The sequence below is a fragment of the Oreochromis niloticus genome, linkage group LG17, assembly GCF_001858045.2.
Source record: "Oreochromis niloticus isolate F11D_XX linkage group LG17, O_niloticus_UMD_NMBU, whole genome shotgun sequence".
NCBI lineage: Eukaryota > Metazoa > Chordata > Actinopteri > Cichliformes > Cichlidae > Oreochromis > Oreochromis niloticus.
Window position 1 is genome coordinate 7,756,990 of NC_031981.2, and position 24,356 is coordinate 7,781,345.

The 24,356-nt window shown below is 39.7% G+C and overlaps 1 protein-coding gene across 8 annotated transcripts in view; it reads left to right on the plus strand.

Moving 5' to 3' along the window:
* Positions 1-24,356, plus strand: part of mdfic (MyoD family inhibitor domain containing) — a 56,242-nt gene that overhangs the window by 15,820 nt on the left and 16,066 nt on the right. For 3 of the 8 annotated variants that reach the window (XM_025899811.1, XM_013274699.3, XM_025899810.1), the window contains 5 exons: positions 9,217-9,355; positions 9,483-9,695; positions 11,823-12,191; positions 12,517-12,678; positions 14,642-14,752. In XM_025899811.1, the coding sequence (XP_025755596.1) occupies positions 12,585-12,678; positions 14,642-14,752 (205 nt within the window). In that variant the 5' untranslated portion in view covers positions 9,217-9,355; positions 9,483-9,695; positions 11,823-12,191; positions 12,517-12,584. Of the gene's footprint in view, positions 1-9,216; positions 9,356-9,482; positions 9,696-11,506; positions 11,632-11,822; positions 12,192-12,483; positions 12,679-14,641; positions 14,753-24,356 lie in introns of those variants that run through there. The other 5 variants (XM_005455600.3, XM_013274698.3, XM_025899813.1 and 2 more) reach the window with 5 other exon arrangements.

Consider the following 24,356-nt stretch of genomic DNA (forward strand, 5'->3'; position numbering starts at 1 on the left):
AGGGAGAAAAGGGGAAAAGAAGAGAAAGACAGAAAGAGGGCTAGGTTTATGTGACATGCAGGGAGGTGTGGGTGGCGAGGAAGAATGTGTGACTATTTTATAGAGGGTGGAGTGTGGATCTCTCTGCGTGTGTTTATGAGAAGGTCAGGGATAAGTTGGCTGAAATGTGTGCAGAGGCAGTAATGATTTTTGTTTGCGTGCGTGTGTGTGTGTGTGTGTGCGCACTAGAACGTGTTTCCAGGTGTGTTCAGAGCCGTCTGCACGCATGTCTCGCCCAAAAACGACTCCACTGTCTCCACATGTGCGTGTGTGTGTTTTTAGTGATTATGTTGTGATGTCCGTGTCAATTAATGTATTCATGATATTTATATATTTAAATATATTTATAAGAGGTTAAATCTACAAGGGGAGGTGGCTTCTATTTTCCTAATGACATGCAAATGAGGTATAATTTTGCGTCGAGCTCAAGCCCATTCCACTGAGGTCTGTGGTGCTATGGGAATTATCAGTCTCTATAAGTGTCTAAAGAAAGGCTGCCATGTTGGTGGCAGTCAGGACTTGGAGTTGGTCCTCTTCAAAAGAAGAAAAACAGAGGATAAATTCCTGTTTAGGCACTCTTGTGTCATTAGATTTAAAATGAATGTAACAGGAGTTTTAATAGTCTGGATTTAATGCAGTCAGTAATCAAGAACTACAAGGGTGCCAGGCAATATATCTAACAAATTATTCATGTGTATTTGGACTGATTGTATATCATAGAAAAGCTCCAGGGCTCAAAGTGATTCACTCCAACAAAATGATATAAAGACTAAAATAAAGTGATGAGATTGGATTTAAATTTCAATCTGCTACTTATCTAATATTATACATATACAGCCACTACTGCGTCTCATTGACGCTGTCTTCGGCAAACTAACTAATTCATCATGCATATCCTATTTATTCCATCATGAAACAAACAACAGCATTAATTTAATAGCCAAAGATTGCAACACTTAGCGGAGATCCCCTGGAGTTTTGAATGAATTCTTGTATTAGATTAATGTTTCCTCCCCATGTGGCTAACCTGTGGCACACGCTACTGTATCAAATTAGAGAATCAGAGGGGAGAAAGCCTCCCGCTGATAAAGATCTAATTATAGCAAACACAATAAACAGCATGATTGTTTTTAATGCGTGCTACACAGATCGTGGAGCTTTATAGAGTGTGAAAGCACGTTTCAGTGTGCACTGTAATATTTTATTTTGCGGATGATTAAATTACGACTTCCTTTGTGTTGTCATTTTTCTCACTTTTTTCAATTGTCGTCTTATAAATCACTGGACATGTGAGCATATTTAAAGCTAAAATATCCAGGCTTATAGATATTTTGAGAACAACGCAGTATAGTAGATCCTGATATTGAATAATTTTACCTTTTGGCTTTCTTGATAAACATAAGTTAAAATATATTCCCAAGCTTTTACCCAAAATATGCTAAACACTGTAATTAATGAGCATTGAGTAGCTAAGCTAGTATTAACACGGGGGAATGAGTGATTCTTCCCAAAGATAACAACTAGCATAAAACTAGTTTCAGAACAGTGTAATAGAGTAGACACTGGTGATACTGAATATATGCTCATTTGTTTTATTGCTAAGAGTTAAACCAAAATATTTTCCTCAGGTTTTTACCTAAAATATGCTAGAAGTGACAATAAATGGGCAATGAGCAGCTAAGGCTAGCTAGCACCGAGAAAGGGGGAAATTAAGTTATTCTTCCCAAAGCTAACAAAAGCAAAAAATAACAAACTACCAAGCTAGCAATAAAAATGAGCAAATATGAGTGCTAGTGTTTGTATATTAATTATGATGTTTAAACAGTGCAATATTTAGCTTTGCTTGAAGAATAAAAACAGAACCAACAGCTAGCTTTTTTCAATTTAAGATTGAAAGATTTGACATCTCGAGTTCAGCGTTCTATCTTTACGATCTCGGTTGTAACTACCTGCCAATGAGCATGCAGTTTCATACAATAGATTATCATCTATTTTAAAATCTGGTATGACCAAGATTTATAAAACAAACTTCATTTACAAAAAAGAAACAGACAAAATTAATTCCAAATGGTACTCAAGGTCAAGGGCTCTTGTGTAATTTTAGGGAAAATAACCTGAGATTCATAATATAATATTATATTAACATAATATTAACATAATATTTGAAAAGTTTAAATGGTGACAAGAAAAGAAACAATTTTTATTTCTCACATGGTTCAATTATTTTCTTCTATCAGGGACTTGGATGTCATTTGTTAAACTGTTGGCAGATTCCTCAGCTCTTTATTCCCATAAACACGGAACAAAACCGATGCCAATTCAGCGTAAGAAAATATTTATCTTGCAATAAATTGATTCTTCACGTTAATTCATGTGTTCACTGTTGAAGTGCGCCTATTATTTAAGGCCGACTCTTTTTGTATGTCTAACTTTAACTGTCATTACTATCATTGCGGTCTGGCTGATTGGTTGATTCATCATTTACAGTGTACGCTCTCTCCAAATCTCTTCCTCTCCAGCGATGCTGACATTTGGAGAATTCTTGATTAACATAATTAGACAACTTTGATGGGAGATTTGCAAAATCCCCCCTTTTCTCCCATCCTGACTTGTTTCCATGCAAGCTGTGCAATCTTCACATTAATGCTGGGAGTCCATGGATTAGTTGTGACATTTATAAGGGCATATTTAACCGCGAGATATAGGCTACAGAAAAATATCCTCCCCGTGGAAAGACTAAATATGTCAGTGTTTACTGTATGGACTCCACTTTTTCTGCTTCTCCTCCCCCCTGTAACCGTGTCTATATAAAGCAGAAGCTGAAGAAAGAGAGTATTAAAAGAGCCAGACAGAAAAATAAAGAGACATAGATAGACTCTAGCATCCTGTTATTTCTCTACGAAGGAGACCAAGGAGAGCTCAAGCAGTTTATTGATTTTCAGAACTGCTCTGCTCTCATTGTTATCCCATGGTGCTGAGCACTGTTCATTGGACACACGCAGCACCTCAGGCTGTGATCCCTGTCTAAGAAACCCCAGATCTCACAACAGGCCCTTCCCACAGCACACAACCCAACATCCCATTCATACCCATTCATGTATACATCTCAATAGCTTCCACTGGGGGAGTAGCAGGCAACCATATGGGGAATCAGGGCATAGAGGCACAATCTCACATTTTTTGAAGTCTATTGTGTATGTGAAGTAGAAGATGGGGAATATACTCCTTTTTTCCAGATGAGAGAATTAAGACAAGGATTCCACTGTGTCATGTCGAGCAGGGTTTGTTGTGGCTTGGTGGGAGGCGACAGTTCGGATCAACAAGGCAAGCTCATTTATTTCAGTTTTCTGGAGTGACAGTGCTTATTCTCGGCACAGCTGTTGCACAGGTTAGTTTATATAAGCAGTCACTCTACAATTTTGGATGCTTATCCATCATGCATCAGCTCATGCAAACAGGATCAAACAACCAAAGCTGTCTCACACATCCCTATCCCGTCCTGCTTCACATGCATTCATCAGGACAAGGAAAAATCTGTGCTTTTATATTGTCCACTACCCTCTCATTCAGACTGGGTCGTTGTGAAATTATGTCATGGCTGCTGCTCACCTTTAGCTTTGGTTTGTCTTTAATTATTGTCAGGGAGGAACACACAGCCCAGCTCATCAACTGGATAAATATTTGACCGCTATTCCATAAATTGGCATAGGGGGTTTTGTTTTAACGACGCATTCTGTCCGAGCCAGACATCATGCACCGAGCGATGCACAGTGAATTGGCTCTCTGCAGGTGACCGCAGCTTTTCTCGGCATGAGGTAAATTAAAACTCACATTTCTGTTCAGAAAATGAGAGATTTCATACACTTCCCGAATTTGTCTTATTTAATTATAACCTATGTCAAAGCATAATTTAGGAAGCTTAGGCATGGCATCGAATTAATCAAGAAATAGGTATGTTTGTGGACTGTGAAGGAGGGTTCAGGGGAGTGTCTCTGTGTGTGTGTGTCTGTGTGTGTGACAGCCAGTGAGTTCTGAATGTTGGAGAATATTTGTTCTTTGTTTGTGTATTCTTTTGAATGCGTGTGTTTGCGGGCGGCTGCGCGTGCCTCTGGGTAAAATCTGATCTGCTTCAACCCAGGGGGGTTTTACTAACAGGACTCAGGGGCATGTGCTGGCATCATGTTGGAAACCTCAAAGCAGGACACACAGGCTATGAGGCGTCACGCCTTTACAAATAAGGATCCCACTGTGATTTTAGCCAGTGTCGCTTTAGCTTGGCTTATGGTTTATGCTAATAGCTTCTGTAAAGGATCATAGAAATCCAAACAGTCTGACATTTTTTTGATTATCATTCCACATTGGGCAAAAAAGGCAGCAAAGGACAAAGAAGACACAAAACTTTCAGGAGTAGAAATCTAACATTTGTGGGTAATTGATTCATTCATTTAAGTAAATTTGGGTGAGAACTACAAAAAACAAATAAGTATGAAACATAATGAGTTTCGTTAATGTTGCAGTCACATAGAAAACAGTGGATGGAAACCACAACATGACAAAACTACTGCAATCATATGCAATGAACCTGCATTCTCATTGCCTTTGAGATTCATGCTTCAAAGACAGAGACCACTTGCAGTCAGCTACTGTCGTCAGCGTGACTTTGGTGCATCAAGGGCGATAAAATGGCATTAACACCGAATCAGTTTGCTATCAGTTCAAGTTAAGTTCAAGTTACAGTTACATGGAAGTTGTTTGTGTTAATATGGTGTGATGATATGGTGATAATACAGTTAGCTCTGATAAATCAGCACAAATATCACATATTGTTGCTGTGTATATACAAAAAAATTCACATTAACTACTTACATTCAAAGTCCAGCCAGAATCTTATAGATCTCAAAATAAAATTCCATCACAAATAGTTGCATAGTTGCTTCAGGACAGCATTTTAACTGCAAATTGACACAGGTGCTCAGCAACCTTACTTTTATATAGGAATGTATACAGAATACAACCAGTTGGCAAACAGTTAAGTTCAGTTCCCCATTGCATTCATCGGTACTGACTGAATCCATATGATTGAAACATGTTGGCAATTTCTAAGCATTTATAAATTAAATCGCAGTTATTTGAAAAAGAGAAAACGTCAGACTGCCAGTGTCTGGGTAGAGATCGTCTCCCACAAGGCAAACTCTGTAACTGCCTTGCCACTGAAAGTGGTTACCCGGAAATTGAGGGTGTTGTACACTCAACCTCTGGGGAACCAGTTGGACACCAGAACCACTTGTAATCAGTCTCCAACAGCAAATGCTATGCAATCCCTGGAACACGACCCATTTTTCCTGCTTGCACTGTCCCACTGTCACTCTCATGTGACTGAGCTATAAAGCTTTGAGCTGCACTTTCTCATTGAGTTGAAGTATTGTGTGCACTTTTTGTAAAATCTGAGTGATCTCTGGTCATATAAGTAACCATCTCTGTGAACCTCAGTGGCATGTACATAATGTAAAGTAAATGTTAGAACTGTCAGTGTAAAAGTATTAAAATGAAAATGTGACTAACAAGATGGGCTTATTGTGCTGGAAAACATGGGAGGGTAGAGTGTGTGAGTTTATGTTCCTCATATCAAGTGGTCTGCATTAAAACCTAAATAATAAACCAGTTTCCACCTTTCTCCAGTTTCCACATATCATAAAAATATCAGCATGTGACAAGGCAATGAGCCTGAATGATGGGTCAAACACAGCTGCTGTCTCATTGGCTTTGGATGATTGTCAATAAATTTCAATTAATTACAGATGGGCGTCAGCTTTGATCTCATATTCTTCAACAGGCAAAGGCATTTTGAATCCTCTCGAAAGCTGCAATGCAGGCACATGTGGATTCTGCATTGCCTGGCCCAAGCCATTGTGATAACCCGCCGAGTGGGCTCCTTGGTTCTTAATGTCAATTTTAATCGTCAATCACCTGTTATTCTCTGCCTTTATCCAAGCATTACATATTTATGAACTCTGGTCCTTTTGTGTGAACATTTGCAACTGATTATATGCGGTTTCACACTCCAAACTTGGATTCCAGATGTGCATCTATATAAGCAGAAAGCCAGTCTCTATTCCACTCCTAGAGTTTTAAGTAATTTAAAAAAAATAGGTAGTTTATTAGCATCAAAACCCTAATCAGTTGCTGCAACAGGGTTCATTCTAATCATGAAGAAAAGTTTCTTTAATGAGTCCATCAATTTATGTCCATTCGTGTTCATTTCCCATCCAGACAGATTAATTCAGTGCCAAATACAAAGTCTTTCTTTTTTGACAGTTGGACCAATAAAAGGTTGAATGTTTTGATCAGACAGCCTCAAACAATCTTTTGCTTGGAGAAAAAAAAAAGAAAAAAAGGACTTACCATAACACTGTTAATCATGTGAGGGCGTCAAGGTTCAGCTGGTGTCACGGTCAGCTTCAAAAAGCTTTCCTTATTAAGTTCTACTCATTCTGCATGGACTTCTGTGTAAAATCTTTGAAGATTTGTTCAGGTACAGGTGCCTGTTCTTGCTGTTCAAAGTGACAGCTCAACTCTTTCGCCTGGCCATTAAAGTCAATGCAGAGAGCAATGTGGGCCAATTTTTGCATTTCTATTACAACTGCAGGGTGCTAAGAAATAAGCTCATTAGGGCTAATTACAGATATTCTGTCCTAAAGCTATCTCTCATTGTCAGCTCAGTTTCTGAAAGAGTTGTACAAAAGTTTCCTCGAAAAACAAATGAGATTAGCAAGCTCATGATAAGAGTGGAGACTAACAGTTAATCATACAGATCACCTAACTATATACTTGGAATGCTAAAGCTTTGCAGTCCCATTATGAATATTTTTAAAGCTGCATTTAGGATTCAGGGAAAAGGAAATCCTTTACATATATTAAAGTTTAAACCAAACAATCACAACAAAAAGATTGTTTATTAGTGATATATATGGATATATATATGGAGGAAGGTGCTAGTTAGCTTAGAAACCTCTAGGATTTAATTAAGTTTAGGGAGAGGTTCCAGAAATCTGCAGAGCCTTTTTATTTTTTTCTTATGTTAAAACACCTTACTACTAATAACATGCCTACTGTACTGGGGTGATCTTTTTTATTACTTACTGTGTATTGGGCTCATGGGAGAATTCACAGGTAAGGATAATCCAGTTTATTATAGGACTGTTTTTTGCTAGCCAAAATTAGCACATCGTGGTGAATTTTGGATATGGCTAGCTAACCAAGCTAGCTAGCATGATGATTGGTCAACTTTTTTACGATGGGCGGCAAATGACATCTGTCGAAATACCAAACTCTAATTCGCCAGTCAGCTGTTGCAAGCATGACATTAACTATGGCCATTTTTCTTTCATACAGAGCTAGCCAGACTCTGTTTGTATGAACGAATTCTTGGAAATCAGATCAATGCTCAGCAAATATTTGTGCTGAAGTCAAAGGGTCTAAAATTAAATATCAATGTTTATGAAACCAAAAATATAAAATAATTTTTTAAAAAACTATGCACACCATCACATAACAGTGTATTAAAGAGTTCCATCCATTTTCCTTCACTTAATCCAGGTTCGTGAGGACAAGGAGTACATCCTGAACAGATCACCAGTCTGTCTCAGAGCTAACACACAACTATTCACACCTATGGCCATTTTATGATCACCAATTATTGGTGGATTTGAACCAGGACCCTCCAGCTGTAAAGTAATAATGCTGACCATTGTACCACCATGCTAACTTGAAGGTTTTTAATCACTGGTTTTTGTACAGATTACAGAAATGAGATACAACAACATGTCAGATATGCGTTTAAAATGCTGACAAATGTATTTTATTACCCTTTGCACATAATTAAGCTCACTATTTGATCTTTGTTTTTTATTTTACGCTAACTGGTAGATGACTCCAACTAAAACACACCGAATGTGTATTTCTTTCTCCTTTTTTTAAGAAAATTTATTTATTATAAATAAATTATATATGTAATTATATTAAAGACACATAGAGGGTGTGCAGTGTGGAAAAAATACATGGTAGCCTGGAGTTGCAGTATTTGTTTGGGGCTGGGCTCCCTCCTTACCCGGCAAAGGAGGATTAGACTTGTCGGCAGCGTGTGCACCGACTGAGCCGGCGCTTCTCTTCGCCACTACACACTCTAGCAATCAGGCAAGCTGCCAAACAAACAGATGAAGTCAACAGAGAGATGCTTCCTTGTGTCTTCTGAGATGTGACTGCAACAGATGCAATGCTGACACCAGCGCTTGACACACTGTGACAACCCACTGTGTCTACACAGCCAGCGCCACTTTGACTTATTTTGAAAAAAAAAAAAGGAGGCAGGGAGGGAGTGGGGAATGACACTGTGCACATGATCACACACAAGATAATGTTTGTCAGCAGCAACAGCGGTGTCACTATGTAAGAGAGACAAAGACTGACAACAGGGGTTGATTTCACGGTGCACTTACGTTGCATGTACAGTCCTCGAAAGATTACCATACGTCGGGGAGGGACCCTTGAAGTATAGGCTTTAATCTGTTCGTGTTTTATCCAGAAGCTGAACTGTGACCATTACACACTCCCGAGGTCAAATTCACATTATTTAAATGAAATTTTAACTTTCCCCCCCCCCTTTCAACTGTAAATCTACATTTGGCACCCAGACAGGCAGGCTGAAAGCACTGCATGCTGGTTAATGGAGTTCTTGGCTTTGAGCAGCTCTAGAGGATGGAGTGAGGGAGTATCTGTATCCAGGTAATTACAGTCTAAGGGGGCACAGAGGTCCTCTGTGATTACACATCAGGCCTGTAATGGATTCAACACTTATAGACATAGAGAGAGGGAGGGAGCGAGAGAGAGACACACATTCCTTACCTTCCTATCGTGTAGGCAAGAGACGGGCGGGTGAGAGCTGGCAAGGTGGGGCGGGGTAGGTAGGTATATCTGCAAGATGGATTACGTGGGGTTTGCCGAGTTCAACATTGACACAGATTCATCGTAAATCATTATGCTGGGGACCCTGAGTGATTTCTGCATTAGGAGCAGAAAATGGAGTTCATCCAGTCAATGAGGGAGGGCATATTTCACATCAATCACCTCCACACTCTCATGTTACCAAGGCTTAAATCTCACTTATATTGTTACCAATAGGGTTCAATGGCTATGATGGCAATCAGCAAGAATCTGCACTAACAATACCCTGCTGACTACAGAGAGGACACAGCACAGGACTCTGCTCCCATTTATGTGAAGAAAATTATATTTGAATTGAAATGGAGAAAGATAAAAGGTAAAGTTGGAGCTAAAAAGGTTGTTGTGATTATTATTCTGTCGCATATTTACAGTTTTCAACTTTTGACACACGTTGTCCATCTTCGTGGTTGATTTACCACAGCTATTTTGTCTGTTTTCTTCAGGTTTGCACAGGGGAGTTTAATACTGAGGCTGACAGAGATCCAACCCACAATCACGTACAGGTACCTGGATAAAATAAAATATTGAATGGCAAGAATAACTGGAAAGCTTGACGACAGTGAGTTGAAGGACAATCTGGCAACTGAACGAGCAACGGGAGGAATGACACACAAAACATAGACAGGAAGTACAAAAACAAATTGGGAAACATGAAGGTAAGTAAGAAAGGCTGTGTACCAGTACCTGTACAGAAAAAAACACCATCCCATTACATCATAATTGAAAAGGCAATATGACAGAAAATACCACAGTGCCTTGCCAGGTTTGGTCACATTTTGAATTATAAGCTACAGATGCTCCAAGAGGGTCAAATTTCAAGTAAAATGTCAGTGGTGGAGTATAGTACTGTTGCCTTAGAGCAAGATGGTTCAAATCCACTAGCAAGCTGGGGCTTTTCTGTGTGGAATTTTCATGTTCTCCCTGTCTGCATAGATCCTTTCTGGGTACTCTTGCTCCCTGCCACAATGGGGTTACATTAATTGGGGGTTATAAATTGGTCATAGGTGTAGGTGACCTATATACTTTCTAGTTTTTCAACAGTCCTGGCTCTTCTTTTACCCAAATTTCTTTTCATGTGGTGCAAATGCTTTGAGTGGGTGAAAGGTCTTATCTTGCTGAAATAAGGCCTGACCTTGAAAAAGATGTGATCTGGACGGGAGCTGTGAGGTAGTGTAGACAGCAACAGCATCAGTTTCTTTTAAGTGTACTTTATTTCTGGCATCTCCATGATACCATTTTAAAACCTGGTAGGCAAAATCTCACTTGCTGTACTTTACATACACCTGAACCTCATTAGTCTCTACCATTGAAAAATGGGTTAGACCAAACAATACGAGTCTAAATAAAAAACAGGAATAAGATAATGCATCCAATTGACAAACTCATTTACACAGCTAAATAGTTTGAAAGTAAAACACTGCATACAATACAACTCAAAAGGTTACTTTAAAGAAAATAAACAATACTATACAAAATGAAAAACCCTTTATTTGGTTGCACCCAGTGATGCAATCGATTACATCATGACCCTATATAAACAGGAAGTACTGGGGCGGCCCCTCCCACACATCTGTTTTAGATATAGGACCTGAACAAATTGACAAACATGGTAAATATAACCAAAGCAACATAAGCAAACATAATTTATTAGAAATTTACCTGTGAACAGAAGAAAATTCAAATGACTTGATGATTAGTAGTATTTGCTTTAAAAACATATGCATGGATGTAATGGATGTAACTAGTGCTACCACAAACCAACCTGGGATAGTATGTAAAGCAAAGTTACACCAGCAGTATCTAAAGCATTATGGCCAACTGTACAAAAAATAAGAGATAAATTATCAATATGGTTAAGGGACAAGTGGTAAATGAGTTCAAGCGTAACCACTTTGTCACAGTTTTAACCAACTAATCATTCATCTTTTTGTTCATGTCCATTTTTTCATTAAAAAAAAATCAAATTTTTGAATATATTACTGTACCCAGTCATGTTTGTAACCTGTTAGCAGTTAAACTAATTAGCTGCAGAGTGTTCCTTTGTTTTTAGTGCCATTTACTTTTCCAACTTTTTGAGCCAACATTTTTGAGATATGTTACTGCCATCAAACTCAAAATGACCCTATTCATTTCTTTAAATGATCAATTTTCTCAGTTTAAACATATGATATGAATAAGATACAGATTTGTGAGATTTGGAAATCACTGGATTCTGTTTTTATTTCCAATGGGGTTGTTAGGAGTTTTGATTTACTCCAAATTCATTTACAAAAAAAAGGGAAATAAAACACAAACCAACAATAAGTGTCTCAATAACTGGGTCATCATGTCACAGCTTCAGCTTGCCTTGGCAATGACTCCACAAGTCTCTGGAAGTCTGCTGCAGGAATGGAACACAATTCCTTCAAAAATACATTCCCTCATCTGCTTTTCAGATGATGGTTTCAGAGAGCACTATCTGCACCGCTTGAGTGCAAAGACCTGAGAATTTGCCACCACTGTCATAGTGTTTAAACCATTCAGTGACATCTCACGCCCTTTGGATGGGAGTACTGTCATCCTGGAAGACGAGACACTAATGAAAGCAAACTTGTGAGAACCAAAATGTTTGGACTTTTACTTAAAATTTCTCATGACTCTATTACATATGCAAAAATATGTTCATTTTTTAAATTAAATTTTATATATTTTTTATGATGCCAACATATATATTTGAAAATTTTTTTTGTTTTTACATGATTACTCACTTTTTCCTAACTTTATGTTTGGGGACACATGTTCAGGGAGGGCCTTGTTCTCCTCTCCGCCGCCAAGAGTAGCAAAGGCAGAGAAGAGTGGCTTCTCTGGCTGTGGTGGTGCAGGAATGCGGATATGATGAAAATGTTTTAGACGCAGCTATCCTCAGTAAACTACCGCCACTGAGCGTCGAGGGCGTCGCGAGGATTATTATTCATTTTTTTGCACGTCAACAACATCTGGACAGAGCAGAGACCCGGTTACACTGCCAGCTAAACTTACGGAAAAGTTTTTGGACTCGAAGCTGCTCCTTCACCCAGTTTCCTTTCTCTTCCTAACGTCTCGGGAAACGAGTTGGAGGAAGCGAGGATGGGAGTAAATCACTTCTGAAGCACCGGAGTTGTCATGTTTGAAAGGTAAGTTGTGCTTCTTGTCGGCTTTTGCCGTAAATAACGCTTAGAACAGTTAAAGCGTTTATATACATATACCTATAGAAAATAGTGTGTATGTGAATAAATGAGCGCCATGTGAAGTTTTGCAGTGAATTTATGTTAAAAAAAAAACGACAAAAGGGAAATTTCCACTAAGACTTGCTGGAGCGCGACGTCACTTTTCTCGCCGCGTGAATAAGCAGGCGACTTTCTCAAGTTGTGTAATGACCTGCGCGTTTTTTAAAAAAAAAAAACATTTTTTATTTGTGTCTTCAAGCCTGTGCTGATGATGAGGCGTTGGTTTTCACAGCATTGAAGGCTGAGGACAGGGAGAAACTACTTCTGCTGTTTTGTTTCCCCAAAAAAGACGACTGTCTCATGTCCAAGGAGACTGTCCTTCATCCGGATGGGCTGGCAGAGCCAGCGAAGGGCCCAGGGCAGGAGACAAGTCCCCTGCTGTCAGCCACACACGGTAAGGAAACACAGGATGGGCCTAAAGTGAAAACCGATTGATTTAGAAAAATACAATTTCAGTTACATAAGTCAGGTGTTTGTATACTTGAGAGGGTTTGAGAGGATGACAGAGGTGCTTTTGTAAGATGTAATTAGCTTTTTGTCAGAATATGTTGGCTCTGTACTGGTTCACATCCACCAATCACATTTAAAATGAACCTTTTACCCACATTCAAGCCAAGCTTACCCACTTAAAACATCCAATCCAAAAAAAAAAAGAAGAAAAAAACCCTGCTATATAACACCAGGCTCTGGTGTACATGTTTATGGAGTGTTTTTTTTTCTCAGTCCTAGCTGCCAGCATACCCGTAATGAAAGTGAGCTCTAAATATAGTGTCATACTCAGTCAGGAACTCGCGCTAAAAAGCAAATCCTGAAGACAAGCCAGTGGATGCATGCTACAGATGATTGGCATATCAGGATTTTTCAGTCTGCTCTGGACAATCACAGACTTGCTTTCTACATTAAATTCGTGTGACTTTTGGTGTGCATCAGTATCTCTGCTCCAGCTTTAAGCCTCGATAGTGTTTGTGGGTTTTTTTTTTCCCCCAATAAAGTCTGAAGAAACGCCCTAGTGACTATTAACAGCAACCACAGCCAATTATAGTTTTTAATTAACTTTCTAGTTGCCCCTAAGATTATCACATGTAAAATAAGCTTACCCCCCCACACCCCCTTTTCATTTTTCTTCAAACAAGCAATGAACCGTTAACCATCCTATTTATACCAAGCATCATTATGGCACTGTCAGAAAATAGCAAAGTAGGACAAAGTAAGCAATCACTGGGGCTGTTGGGTTGTGAATGGATTTTTTTTTTTTTTTTTTTGCTGGACCTTCAAAGGCACTTGGAGTTAGGACTAGATTTCCCCTCTCGGGGGACTGCGGATGTACAGAGAATAGAGCAATTTATTTCTAACTGTGATCACTAAATACTGCGATGCATCACACAGAACTGCTGCTAACGTCTGCGCTACCATACATCAGCCCCCCCGAGCTGAGATATGTGCCATATCTGTCTGGGCAGAGTTTCTGGCCCGCACTCATCTGTTACGCTGCCCCATCCATCACTTGCTTACAAACACAGGGTGTTGTAAGTATGGGAGCAAAGCTTCTGTAAATGTGATTCTTTTTTTTTAGGTTTGTTGGATCAATCTTCACCGAGCTGAAGGCTCGAGCTACATGATGCACTGAAAAACTTTCGGTTTTAAGGGGAAAAAATCCCCCAAAACTGTGGCCTATGAGTAGGCATCTGGCTCCATACCAGTGAATAAAGTCATTGTGGAAGGTTTATTTACCGAACAAAGCAGCAGTGTGCAGCGAGCGAAGCCTGAGCGAGCCTTGTAGTCAAGAGGCCAGAAGAAACGGGTTAGGCAGATGAGTGAAGCTGTCTCTCGTGCATTTGCGCATCTATCAGGCTGTAAGATTTTTTTTCTCTTCTTCTTCTTCTTCTTCTTTTTTTTTGCCAACATACTTTTTCCAATTTAGATGAATGCAGCCTTTTATGGCAGTAAAAAATGCTTGGCAGGTAGAGCACGCCCGGGAGCAAAAGGAGAGAAAATGAGATCCAGAGCTCTGGCAAGGCCTTTACCTGAACCGCCCCTCAATGTTGTGCAGTTTGCCAGTGGCCTGTTTTTTCTGGCAAAAACATGCTGAGCGGCCTCCGCACCTCTGGATCATTCAGCTGTCCCTGATATTCTGTCCTCCGTGGCCAACTCTACACTTAAAGTTTACATCTGTTTTTTTTATTTTGTTTTATTTTATTTTGAAGGAATGAACAGCTGAGTCCTTAATAGCATGAAATTAAATTAAGCGACCCCGTCTTGTCGGTCACCATGCGGCACAGTATTTAGTTTGCGCAACTCTCCATGCGGCGGGTTTTTCTTCATCAGCTCTGTTTGACGTTAAATTCTTGTGACCCTAGATGCTCGTGACAATGAATCATCAGGGAGAACATCATCTCCCAGGAAACCAGCCGCTGAAGGACCGAGTCACGTGACGGAGGAGAAGCCTAATTATTGCGAGCCTGTAAGAAGTAAGTTTTAACGACCTGGGAAAAGCTGTGGGCGGGCAGCGGGGCATCTTGCTGTTATTTTTAATGATAAACAACAATGCACCGTTTAATTGTAGAGAGTGAAAATGACAAACACGTTCTGCCTGCAACAGTCACAACGGTTGTGTTTACCAATGTTTTATTTAACATTAAAGCGGCTGTAATCTCGTCCTTTTTTCCCATCATCACAACCGCTATAGGGATCGTTGTTGTTATGGCAGTTGCACAGTGTATGAGGCAGGGGTCAGTTGGCCAACTAAAATATTAGCTTCAGTGTTTCCAATTAAAGTAATGTCAAGATAGCACCAAGCTCTCTTGGCAAGCGTGGTAACATGCAGGCGCTCTTATTCTGCCATAATGACCAAGACTTGGCTCATTTCGTCATTTTTTACTTCTCCTTCCAAACCCTCAGCGCTGTGTTTTGGAAGTGGGGAAATCCTGTTTGTGGTTCTGGCACTAGCTGTCTTTACACTCTGATTGAATGTTAGCCGCAGTGTTTTTTAGTCTGCACCAATCATTCACCTATTGAAGAAGACTTGTGCCAGCAGCTAGAGGCACTTTTCTGTTGAAGAAATGTTCACCAGGATTACATGAGTATATTGTTCCTCCCTGCGATCCATCATACCATTAGCAGGTGTTTTAGATTTTCAAAAGATATCTTTTTTTCTGGATGGTTCTAATCTGTTTTTTTTTTTTCTTTTCCTTTGGGGAAACTTTGTGTGCCTGTATTGTAACTCGGAGTTAATCACGTTGTTTTATGCAAATGCAGTGCACGGTGAGGTTTTACAAAACAATTATTTGACATTGAACTTCTTGAGTTATTAGCAGGTCTAATTAAACCAAGATGCACTTTAGTTCAGCAATTTGAATTGATATTGAAATATGGATTGCAGGTCACAAAATGAAACAGGCTAAAAGCTTTGTGTGCCTTCGTGTGTGTGTGTGTGTGTGTTTCATTGTTCCTAAGAAGAGTGAGATGTGTCAACATAGGCTAATAGCACCTGATTGCTTCCATCCATGTAAGTGCCTAGCAATAATAAGGATTGTTTTTTTTTTTTTCATTTGACACAGTTCTTGACAACAGTTCCTTTGTTTCTTGGTTGTTAACTTTTCCAGGGTGCCTTTTCCTGCCTTTTTTTGGTATTAAGCTTAATGACTTGCCAGTGGCTTGTTTACTGAAGTAGCATGGAAAAGAGATAATAATAAAAAAGAAAATTCTGTCAAGAGGTCTCTCTAGCTTGGCAGGTGTGCGGAGTATTGCACTTCTAGAGGGAGGCATGCTCTGCTTTCATCTCAGCAGATAAGCCCCTGTGACAACAGTTTTGCGTTGTAATTGATATCGCTCCCCTTAACATCCACACAGATTCTTTCTTTCTGCTACACACACACATAAACACACGTTGGCTGGTAAAGAAGTTTTCCTGTTTTTCATTTGAAAGATCAAAGCCTGATTATAGTATTTATAATACAATAAAAACACTTAGTTTGTCTAGTTTGAATAGTTTGTCTTTAACTCTGTCCTGCAATAGAATACTTTGAGAATATTCCAGAGATTTCCCACTGAAACAGGAAATTCTAAACGCCTAGATGTTGCTAAAAATATTGAAAAGTGACAATTATAAGTAGGGATGTTAGTTCTTGTAGAGAACTGGTCCCAAGTACTTCAATTCCTTGGAATTGTTAGTGTGCTTGTCCATTGAGCCCACTTATTGGTTCCATTTGCACTTGCACTACAATCAGCTGATTTCAGTTTGTGTGCCAGAGGAGAAAAATAATGGCACAGTCTACAGCCTGGATATGTACATTACTTTTATTTTTTTATTGCACAACAGGACGAGAGCGTAATGGTAAAATGCAAACTGCATGCAGAGCAGAAACAACTTCAGGTCTTTGCAAGAACCTGCACAGACGGTATGCTAACACTAAGCCAGCAAAGGAAATCATACTTTCTCTCTGATAAACAGGATAATTCCATTTTCATGTTTTATGAGAGTTTATTTACTGTCTGACACTCTCTGACAAAGTTGGATGCACTTCAAAGAAGTGGCTCACAGTGGCTAACACTAATAAAAGCAGCAGCTTGGCATCAGAAAAGTTCAGGATATCCTCAACAGCTCGCCTCAGTATCACTGTTACTAGTCAGACATGAGCGTCATTGACTGATAGCCCTCTAATAGATTAGTTAGACAAAGTTTTACATCTTCCTCATAGCATTTGGGGTAACTCAAGTAAAAGTATAAAATATCTCAAAATATTAAACTGACTTTTTTTTCCTGATTCAGGTATTATTATTATTATTATTATTATTATTATTATTATTATTATTGTAGCGATTAACTCATTCATTTGGCAAGTGAAAGGTCACTGGTTAGATCTCAGCTGGAGACAGAAATCCCCTTTGGGGTTGCATCAGGAAAAACTGGCAAGGGAGCAGCCAAAGTAGGTTTAATAGAAAAAACATTCTGGCTTTTATAAGGTATAGAGGCTTAAAACAATAACGAAAAAAACCCCAAACCCTAAAGTATATTAACACAAAAAATAATAATTTTGGCTATAACATTATTCATAAGGGGCTGCCAGAGCGGGTAGCTGTGCATACTTGATTTGGCAGATTCTAGTGCTGGATGCATCTTCCAAGGAATATCTGTCTTCTTATGGGTCCAAACTGGGGATCTTTCACTGTTTATCCGACCGTGTGAACCATTCCACTATGGTGTCAGAAAGTACAATAAAATATATATATATATATATATATATATATATATATATATATATATATTTTATTGTACTTTCTAAGTACAATAAAACCATAAAATCAAACATGATATAAAGGCATCAGTGTAGGGGATAAAGTCACTTCCCAATTAATTTGTCTGATGTCTAAAAGCTTCTACAGATTGTTGAGTTTTTTCATTTCAGTAGTAAGATTGAGCCTTTCAAAGAGTGGAGCCTACTGCATTATGAAGTTGAGCTATAGCTAAAAAGACATGTAAGATATCCAGGTTTGTAAATAAAGAAAATGAACTATAATCTCGGAGAAAGTTTTTAAGTAGCTTTGTCTGTTTGTGGTCATCTAATAGTTGGAAAAATGATTTAGGGCTGCTTAACTTAACCTATTTATGTCATAGACTGGCAGTCTCGCTGTGGTTGTGTTTTGAGGGAACCAATCTGCTCGCTGGCAGGGGTAATTGAGAGCTCTCTTCACCACAGAAACAGGAAATCAATAAGAAATCATCTGCCCGCCTACATCTCAGTCCTGACTGTGTCCCAGGGCTGTCCGATTTTAAAGCTGTGTACAATTTGTGGATGGTGACTTATCACAACAAGAGGAAGCCCATTATATTGTTGTAATAACAGCAAAGATCCTATTTCAGTTATGATAACATTGTTTTGACAAGTGGTCTATTTAATCAGTGGGCCCCCTTAAAATGAGAAAGTAAACACAGTGGTGTTTCTGTATTTTTTAAATGTTCTCAGCAGAGCGCATTTAAAGGAAAGTGTAGTGAACGCTGTTATGCCACGCGTTGTGCGAGGCGTAATAATTTACGATTGCAAACAAGATAAATTCCAATCACCGTTGAGATTGGAAACCATTGCGGCTTAGACAACAAAAGTACAATTCTGCCCCTCTTGTTAGACCTTTGTCAGCACACAGTTCCTCTGTGGCTCTGAAACCCGGGGGAGGAGGGAGAGTCATGTGTGGGAGACAGACATTCCTCAAGAGACCATTCTGGTTTTTCAAGCACCTGATATCTCTTGCAAACAGGGCCATGCCTCTCCAGCCCATGTCTGGAAATAAATTGCTACCACCCAGCACTAGTTTTAGGAGTTTAATCATCACATTATTCATAAGATTGTCAAATACTTCTTAATGCTTCTGCAGTTGATAAAGATGACCTTACCAGCTTGTGAAGAACAGGTCTGTTTTTTTTTTTTTTAATCTCATGGAAATTCTGTAGTGAGAAAAGAAGGTCAAATAACATGACTCTTTTTTTCTTCTTTTTTTAAAGAAAGACATTAGTCTGGCCTTTGTGTGAATCTCTGATTTCACTCTTTAGTTGCACACTTCCAAGGTTATAACCTGTGTATCGAGTTGACCTTTTGGAAGTGGAGGTCACAAAGACCTCTAATAAAAGCAGCAACGGGAATTGTTTAACGTGGTAGTGTCATATACTTTCATTTGTCTTTGCAGAAAAGATTCGACAATTCGGAGTTATATATGAACTTATAAAGTTTTTGATACAAGATTTAAAGGAAAAAGGGGTGGCGAGGGCTTCCTCATCCTAATTTTCATCCTCAAGGCGGGCGTGTTTTTGCCTGCCAATTGTTGAAACAACATTCTAAGATCGCATCACTTTGTTTCATTTGTCTTCCAAAGTTCTTTAAGTACTTTAAGACTTTTTTAACCTTGTGTCAATTCTCTTTTTCAAGAATGTTTTTTTTAGCTATAGGAATTGCATGGTAATTGTTGTTATGCAAGATTCATATCTTTATTGTAATCCTCGCAGCCCCGTCTGCAGAAATAATGTGTCTAAAGCATAGACCTATTATAAACTGAACCGTAATTTTCAAGTGATTACTTACCAGTGGGTCATGGAATCAAAAACTGTATAAATAGGGTGAAATGCTAGTGTAGGGGTTGATTAAAATGGTCATTGTAATTCTACCTCTGTTGTAATTATTTTCTCATTGTCTTGGTGCAGATAGATTTCATATGGGAAATTTCAAGTGTGTTAATTAGCATATTTTACCCAAAGTGCCCGAGACTATTCGATGTTATTTTTTTTTTATTTTTTTTTTTTTGAAGATATTCAAAATACTTGAGCCAGATGATTAGATATGCATACCTCCATTTGTGGACCGCAGTATTTTAAGTGCATGTTAGCTGCAAGACAACATGTATGGATTTTGATTGAGGAGACTGTGTAGATTTTTTTTAAATTCAGAGAAATCTTTTGAAGTCATTTTAACACTTTTTAGTGTACTCATAAGAAATATAGCTAGTTTTTGAGTTGTTACTTTTGAGGACACATTTCAGAAGCTGAAAGTTAGTGTTACTAGCACAGGTTTTGGAGTAAGGGTCACAGGTTTGTTTTTCCACGTCTATAACATGTCATGGGGTTAAGAAGCAACACTGTTGTATAGAAACCCACAAAAGGCCCTAAAAGAAACATACGTGTCAACCAAATCTATTACATTTTAGACAGTTGTCGCAACTACTTTGTAGAAAACAAACAAACTGTGTTTTATCTATATATATTTTAATGCAAAGAACTGATTTTTAACACTTGCACACTCGCATGATTGACAGGAAAACTTTGGGTTTAGTATGTTGCCCAAGGATACCATTGACTTTCTGATTGGTAGACAGCCAACTCTGTCTCTTGAGCCAATCTTTGCACTCTTACGCAATAACTTGAAAGTACTTTTATGCTATAACACAATACAGTACAAAGATTTTTAGGTCACTTGAGCAGATCAGTGGTTCACAAAGTGGGCTTTGGGGATCTGCAGGGTTCTGGAAGAAAATTTGCAAGAAAATATAAACTTATCCTGCAGTATTAACAATATTGCATAATATCTACACACCTATACCTATACCTATTTAATAAGCATAATGTGAACATTACTCCCACCCTCATTGGTTTTGGGTTAATACTGATATGACTGTAAACTCTTTGAGAACCCTTGAGAGATGTCTAAACAGTGGCAAATATTTAAAGATCGCCACAATAATGTCTAAAAATCTATAAATATGCTCAAAGCTTAGACTGACATTAACCTCCATCTTCTGAACAGATGCTTTACAAACACCAAGAAATGTGCGCACCTTTTCCTGTGTGACTACCTCAAATTCACTAACTAAACCTGCTCTTAAACCAGCTCTATAAAGGCTATTCTATTCTATTCTGTTCTATTCTATTCTATTCTCTTATTCATCGAAACTTTGAGAAAGTTTTAGTATAAAGGATCTCAAACGTAACTACTGAAATTTTTTTTCCATTGTGCTACAGTTGCATAGGAGCTCTGTTCTTTAGTCGTGTTGTAACACAAAAGAAATAAACCTGGCTTTCTGTGTTTTGTCTACCTTATTGTTTTTTTTACCCGTTTAGCACAGATATGATAAGGTAGCTGGACTGTTTGGACCATGTTTACCAGCTCCTTAACCAGTGCCACACATGACAGCATGAGTGCATTTCAGAAGCTACTCACACACACAGGGGGAGAGAAAAAAAAATCAAATAGCACGGGGGGATTACTTGGCCTCTAACAGGGTTTTGGCTCCAACATTAAGGTTAAAACCCTTTTCTATTACTGAAATCTCTGCTGATGTTGCCCTCGCTAGCCCTGAACCCCTCGAGCTTCCAACTCCTTGCCCCCTTCGTGTTTGCAGGTTCAGTGCCTTTGTACGAGGTCATTGTGTCAGGCCCCCTGATCAGTGGAGGGTGACCGGGGACCCGGCGGCTGGCTCCCGTCCAGAAGCACAGACAACCACAGCTGACACAACCCCCTTCACCCCACACTTCTCTTTCAGGCTAGAGCTAAAATCGATACAGGCGTCTCTGTGTTTTAAAAGCCACTCAGAGGCAGACGAGCACCTCTGTCCCAAAGGCTGATCTCTCAGCTTAAGGCCTTGATTGGCATCCAGACGATGCGAGGCGGTGACCCACAGCTGTCCCATTAGCAGAGGGTTAATGCTGAGATTGATACTGAGCAAATAAAGGAACTAGGTGTGGGGGCATTTTGATAGACTGCCTCTCCCCTTTCTGACCCAGAGTCAGACTTCAGCTGGATTTTGGCTTTTAGGGAGTGGCAGATCCTCATCTCTGACTTCAATAGTAGCTGTGTTCGTGGATCTTCCACAAAATTTATTTGGCTCGTGCAGTTGTTGCCTCTGTGTCTGCTTCATTTTTGCATGTGTGCATGCCTTCATGTGCCCGAGTGCGAGGGTGCGCATGCGCACGTCTGCGCGCCCGCCATTGAATTTCAAACAAGCAAAGCTTCCTGTGGAACTTGTGCTGCAGTGAGGAGATTTTGAAAGGCGGTGGAATATTTGAGTCATCGATGTAACTGAAACTGAAAATAACCCCCATTCTCCTCCTTCCCTCCCTCTTCTTTCCCCCTTCTCCCGTTCCCTCCTCACTGTTGCTCCGTTTTTTGTTTTTTTTTTGTTTTTTCTTTTTGTTTTGAGTTGTCGGCGAGGAGAGGGTGGAGCACTTTTTTTTTTTTCTTGGGGAGTATGAAGCCTGGCAGCTCCCTCAGGCCTGCTCTGAGTCACGTCATAATTGATCTTTCTAGAAATTGCGGTAGCTAGCCGTGTAAAGTCTAAATCCGTGCAAGATGTGCAGCTTTTTAAAGATACTGCAGTCGTGCATTTGGCTGTCTTTATAAACTCTTTCCCTCCTCGTGGATGGTAAGAAACAGATGAAGGAGAATGAAAGACATTTGGCAAAGCTTAATGCAGGAACAGCTTCGTACAAAAGTCATCTTAGAAATGAGGAGAAGTGGAGAACAGTGCAACGTTTAGTGTCTCTCACAGCAGTCTGGTTGCAAGGCTTTGAAGACTCCTCGCTCTGTGCTGTATTAGTAATACTCAAATTAGCACCGTGCCAAATTCCACACAACAGTGGAGACCTGGGACCTGTGTGGCTGGAGCTTTGGTGGCTGAATGCGTGTGCAACTTTCCCTTCAGCATGATTCATCGCAGAGAAAGTGGCATCTTACTGGGAGTTTTAGTGATGGCAGTCAACGTATTAATCTGGGAAAATGTTCCATTTTGAAATCAAAGAAGAATTGGTGACCCGGACCCCGCCCCACCCTTCCTCGATCACCACCTCCTTCCCTTTAGAAATGTGAACACTTGCACTGAGTAGATTGATGGATTCGTGTCATCGAATCAAGCTATTGTCTTTCAAGTTGTCTTCACTCCTGTAAAATGTAATTAAGCAGAACAAGGTCCAAGGGTTTTTTTTTGGTTTTTTTTTTTTAAATTCCACTTTTTCCTGGGTTGAGGCAGCAGCGGTGTGGGAAATGAGGGGTGGAAATATTAAACGATGTCTTCAAGTCTCACTTCAGTAGGTTGGTGGAGTCAAATTTTTGAATGACTGTCACAGAGAATTAAAAGAACGTGAAGCGGGGGGGGGCGGCGGACGGACAGTGTTTGACTGCTGAGCGTTATCGACTGACTGTCCTGGACTAGGGTAGGAAAACAGACAGAAATGTGATGTTTCCTGTTTAAATGAGATGCTATGCAGTATGATTAGCCTTGACAGGTCAAGACAGTTAATAGAGTTCTGTTGCAGACTACCCCGGCATGCTTGCAACCCTGCACACACACACACACACACACACACACACCCACTCAGAGCATGTCACTTTGGCTGAGGGGGATCCAATATCAGAGCAGGTAATTTAGCTTTCTTCAACGGTCATCATCAGCAGCCGCTAAGCCGTCATCATCACCATTTTATCTTGGATAAATACAAAACACTTTGCGCATGTGTGTGAACTGACAGGGTTAGGATTGCTGTGTGATCGCTGCCGTGAGATCGCTGCAGTCTGTTGGAACAAGTGACATTTCTGTTAGCCCGTGTCAGGCTGCCATGCACTGTGTGTAAAGACAAGAGCGCTGACTTTGCATGGCAGCCACATATTCACACCGCAGGACGCTAATATTCCAATCAAAAGCTCGTTCTCGGTTGCCGGTTGACTTATGTGACACTCCTGATAAATGCCTTTATATTGATACTTTTCACACTATGATGATCATCATCATGTTTTTCTTGTTTGTTTGTTTTTCTTTTAATTGGACACCTGAACGATGATCCCCGAGCCACTTGTGCGCGTGTTCCCTCCCAGCTCGTCCTTCTAGACAATAAAGGAAGTCCTTGTCCGGGAGTTTAGAAGGTCAAACTGCAAACGAGGCTTTCAGACGCCCAAGGAAAATTTCAATCAGAGCCCTTTTGTAATAACATTCATTGTACTATTTTCCTCTCTCTGTGTGTGTCCCTCTCACTCTCTCTGCAGCATAATTCCCCTGGTTTTGCGTCTATAAATATGGACAGGGAAGATGTATAATTTCTAATGAGAAAATATATCCCTTTGGATTGAAAGGCAGGGGCTGTTCCACACGCTGCTGTTTGTTAGGAGGAGAGATGATACCTCGGGCTGTTTTGGCAGCGAGGGGGGGTGGGGGGAGTTGGAGGAGTCTGGCTAGGTCATTGCACATTTACAAATTAGCATTTCAATCATGCAGGTACATGACCAGTCGAGCAGAAAATATACATGTTTTTCTAATACGAGCCCCCAAAAATAAACAAAACACCGGCCGTGTTAGCGGAATTACTGTGCATCCTGCCTTTTTCTTTTTTCCTTTTTTTTCTAGTCTGAGGCCCGGGACTACAATTACAGGTGCCTCACCCGCTTGCGTAGTCCCTTGAAGTGTTAACTCACCAACTTGTGCCATTGTGTAATAATGGCCATTAGGAGATGGATACACAATCGTTATTCATCTTGTGGTGTTTATTTGGTGGGAATGATGTGACATTTGAATAACTGTATGATCTGTATGATGGGCATTCTAATA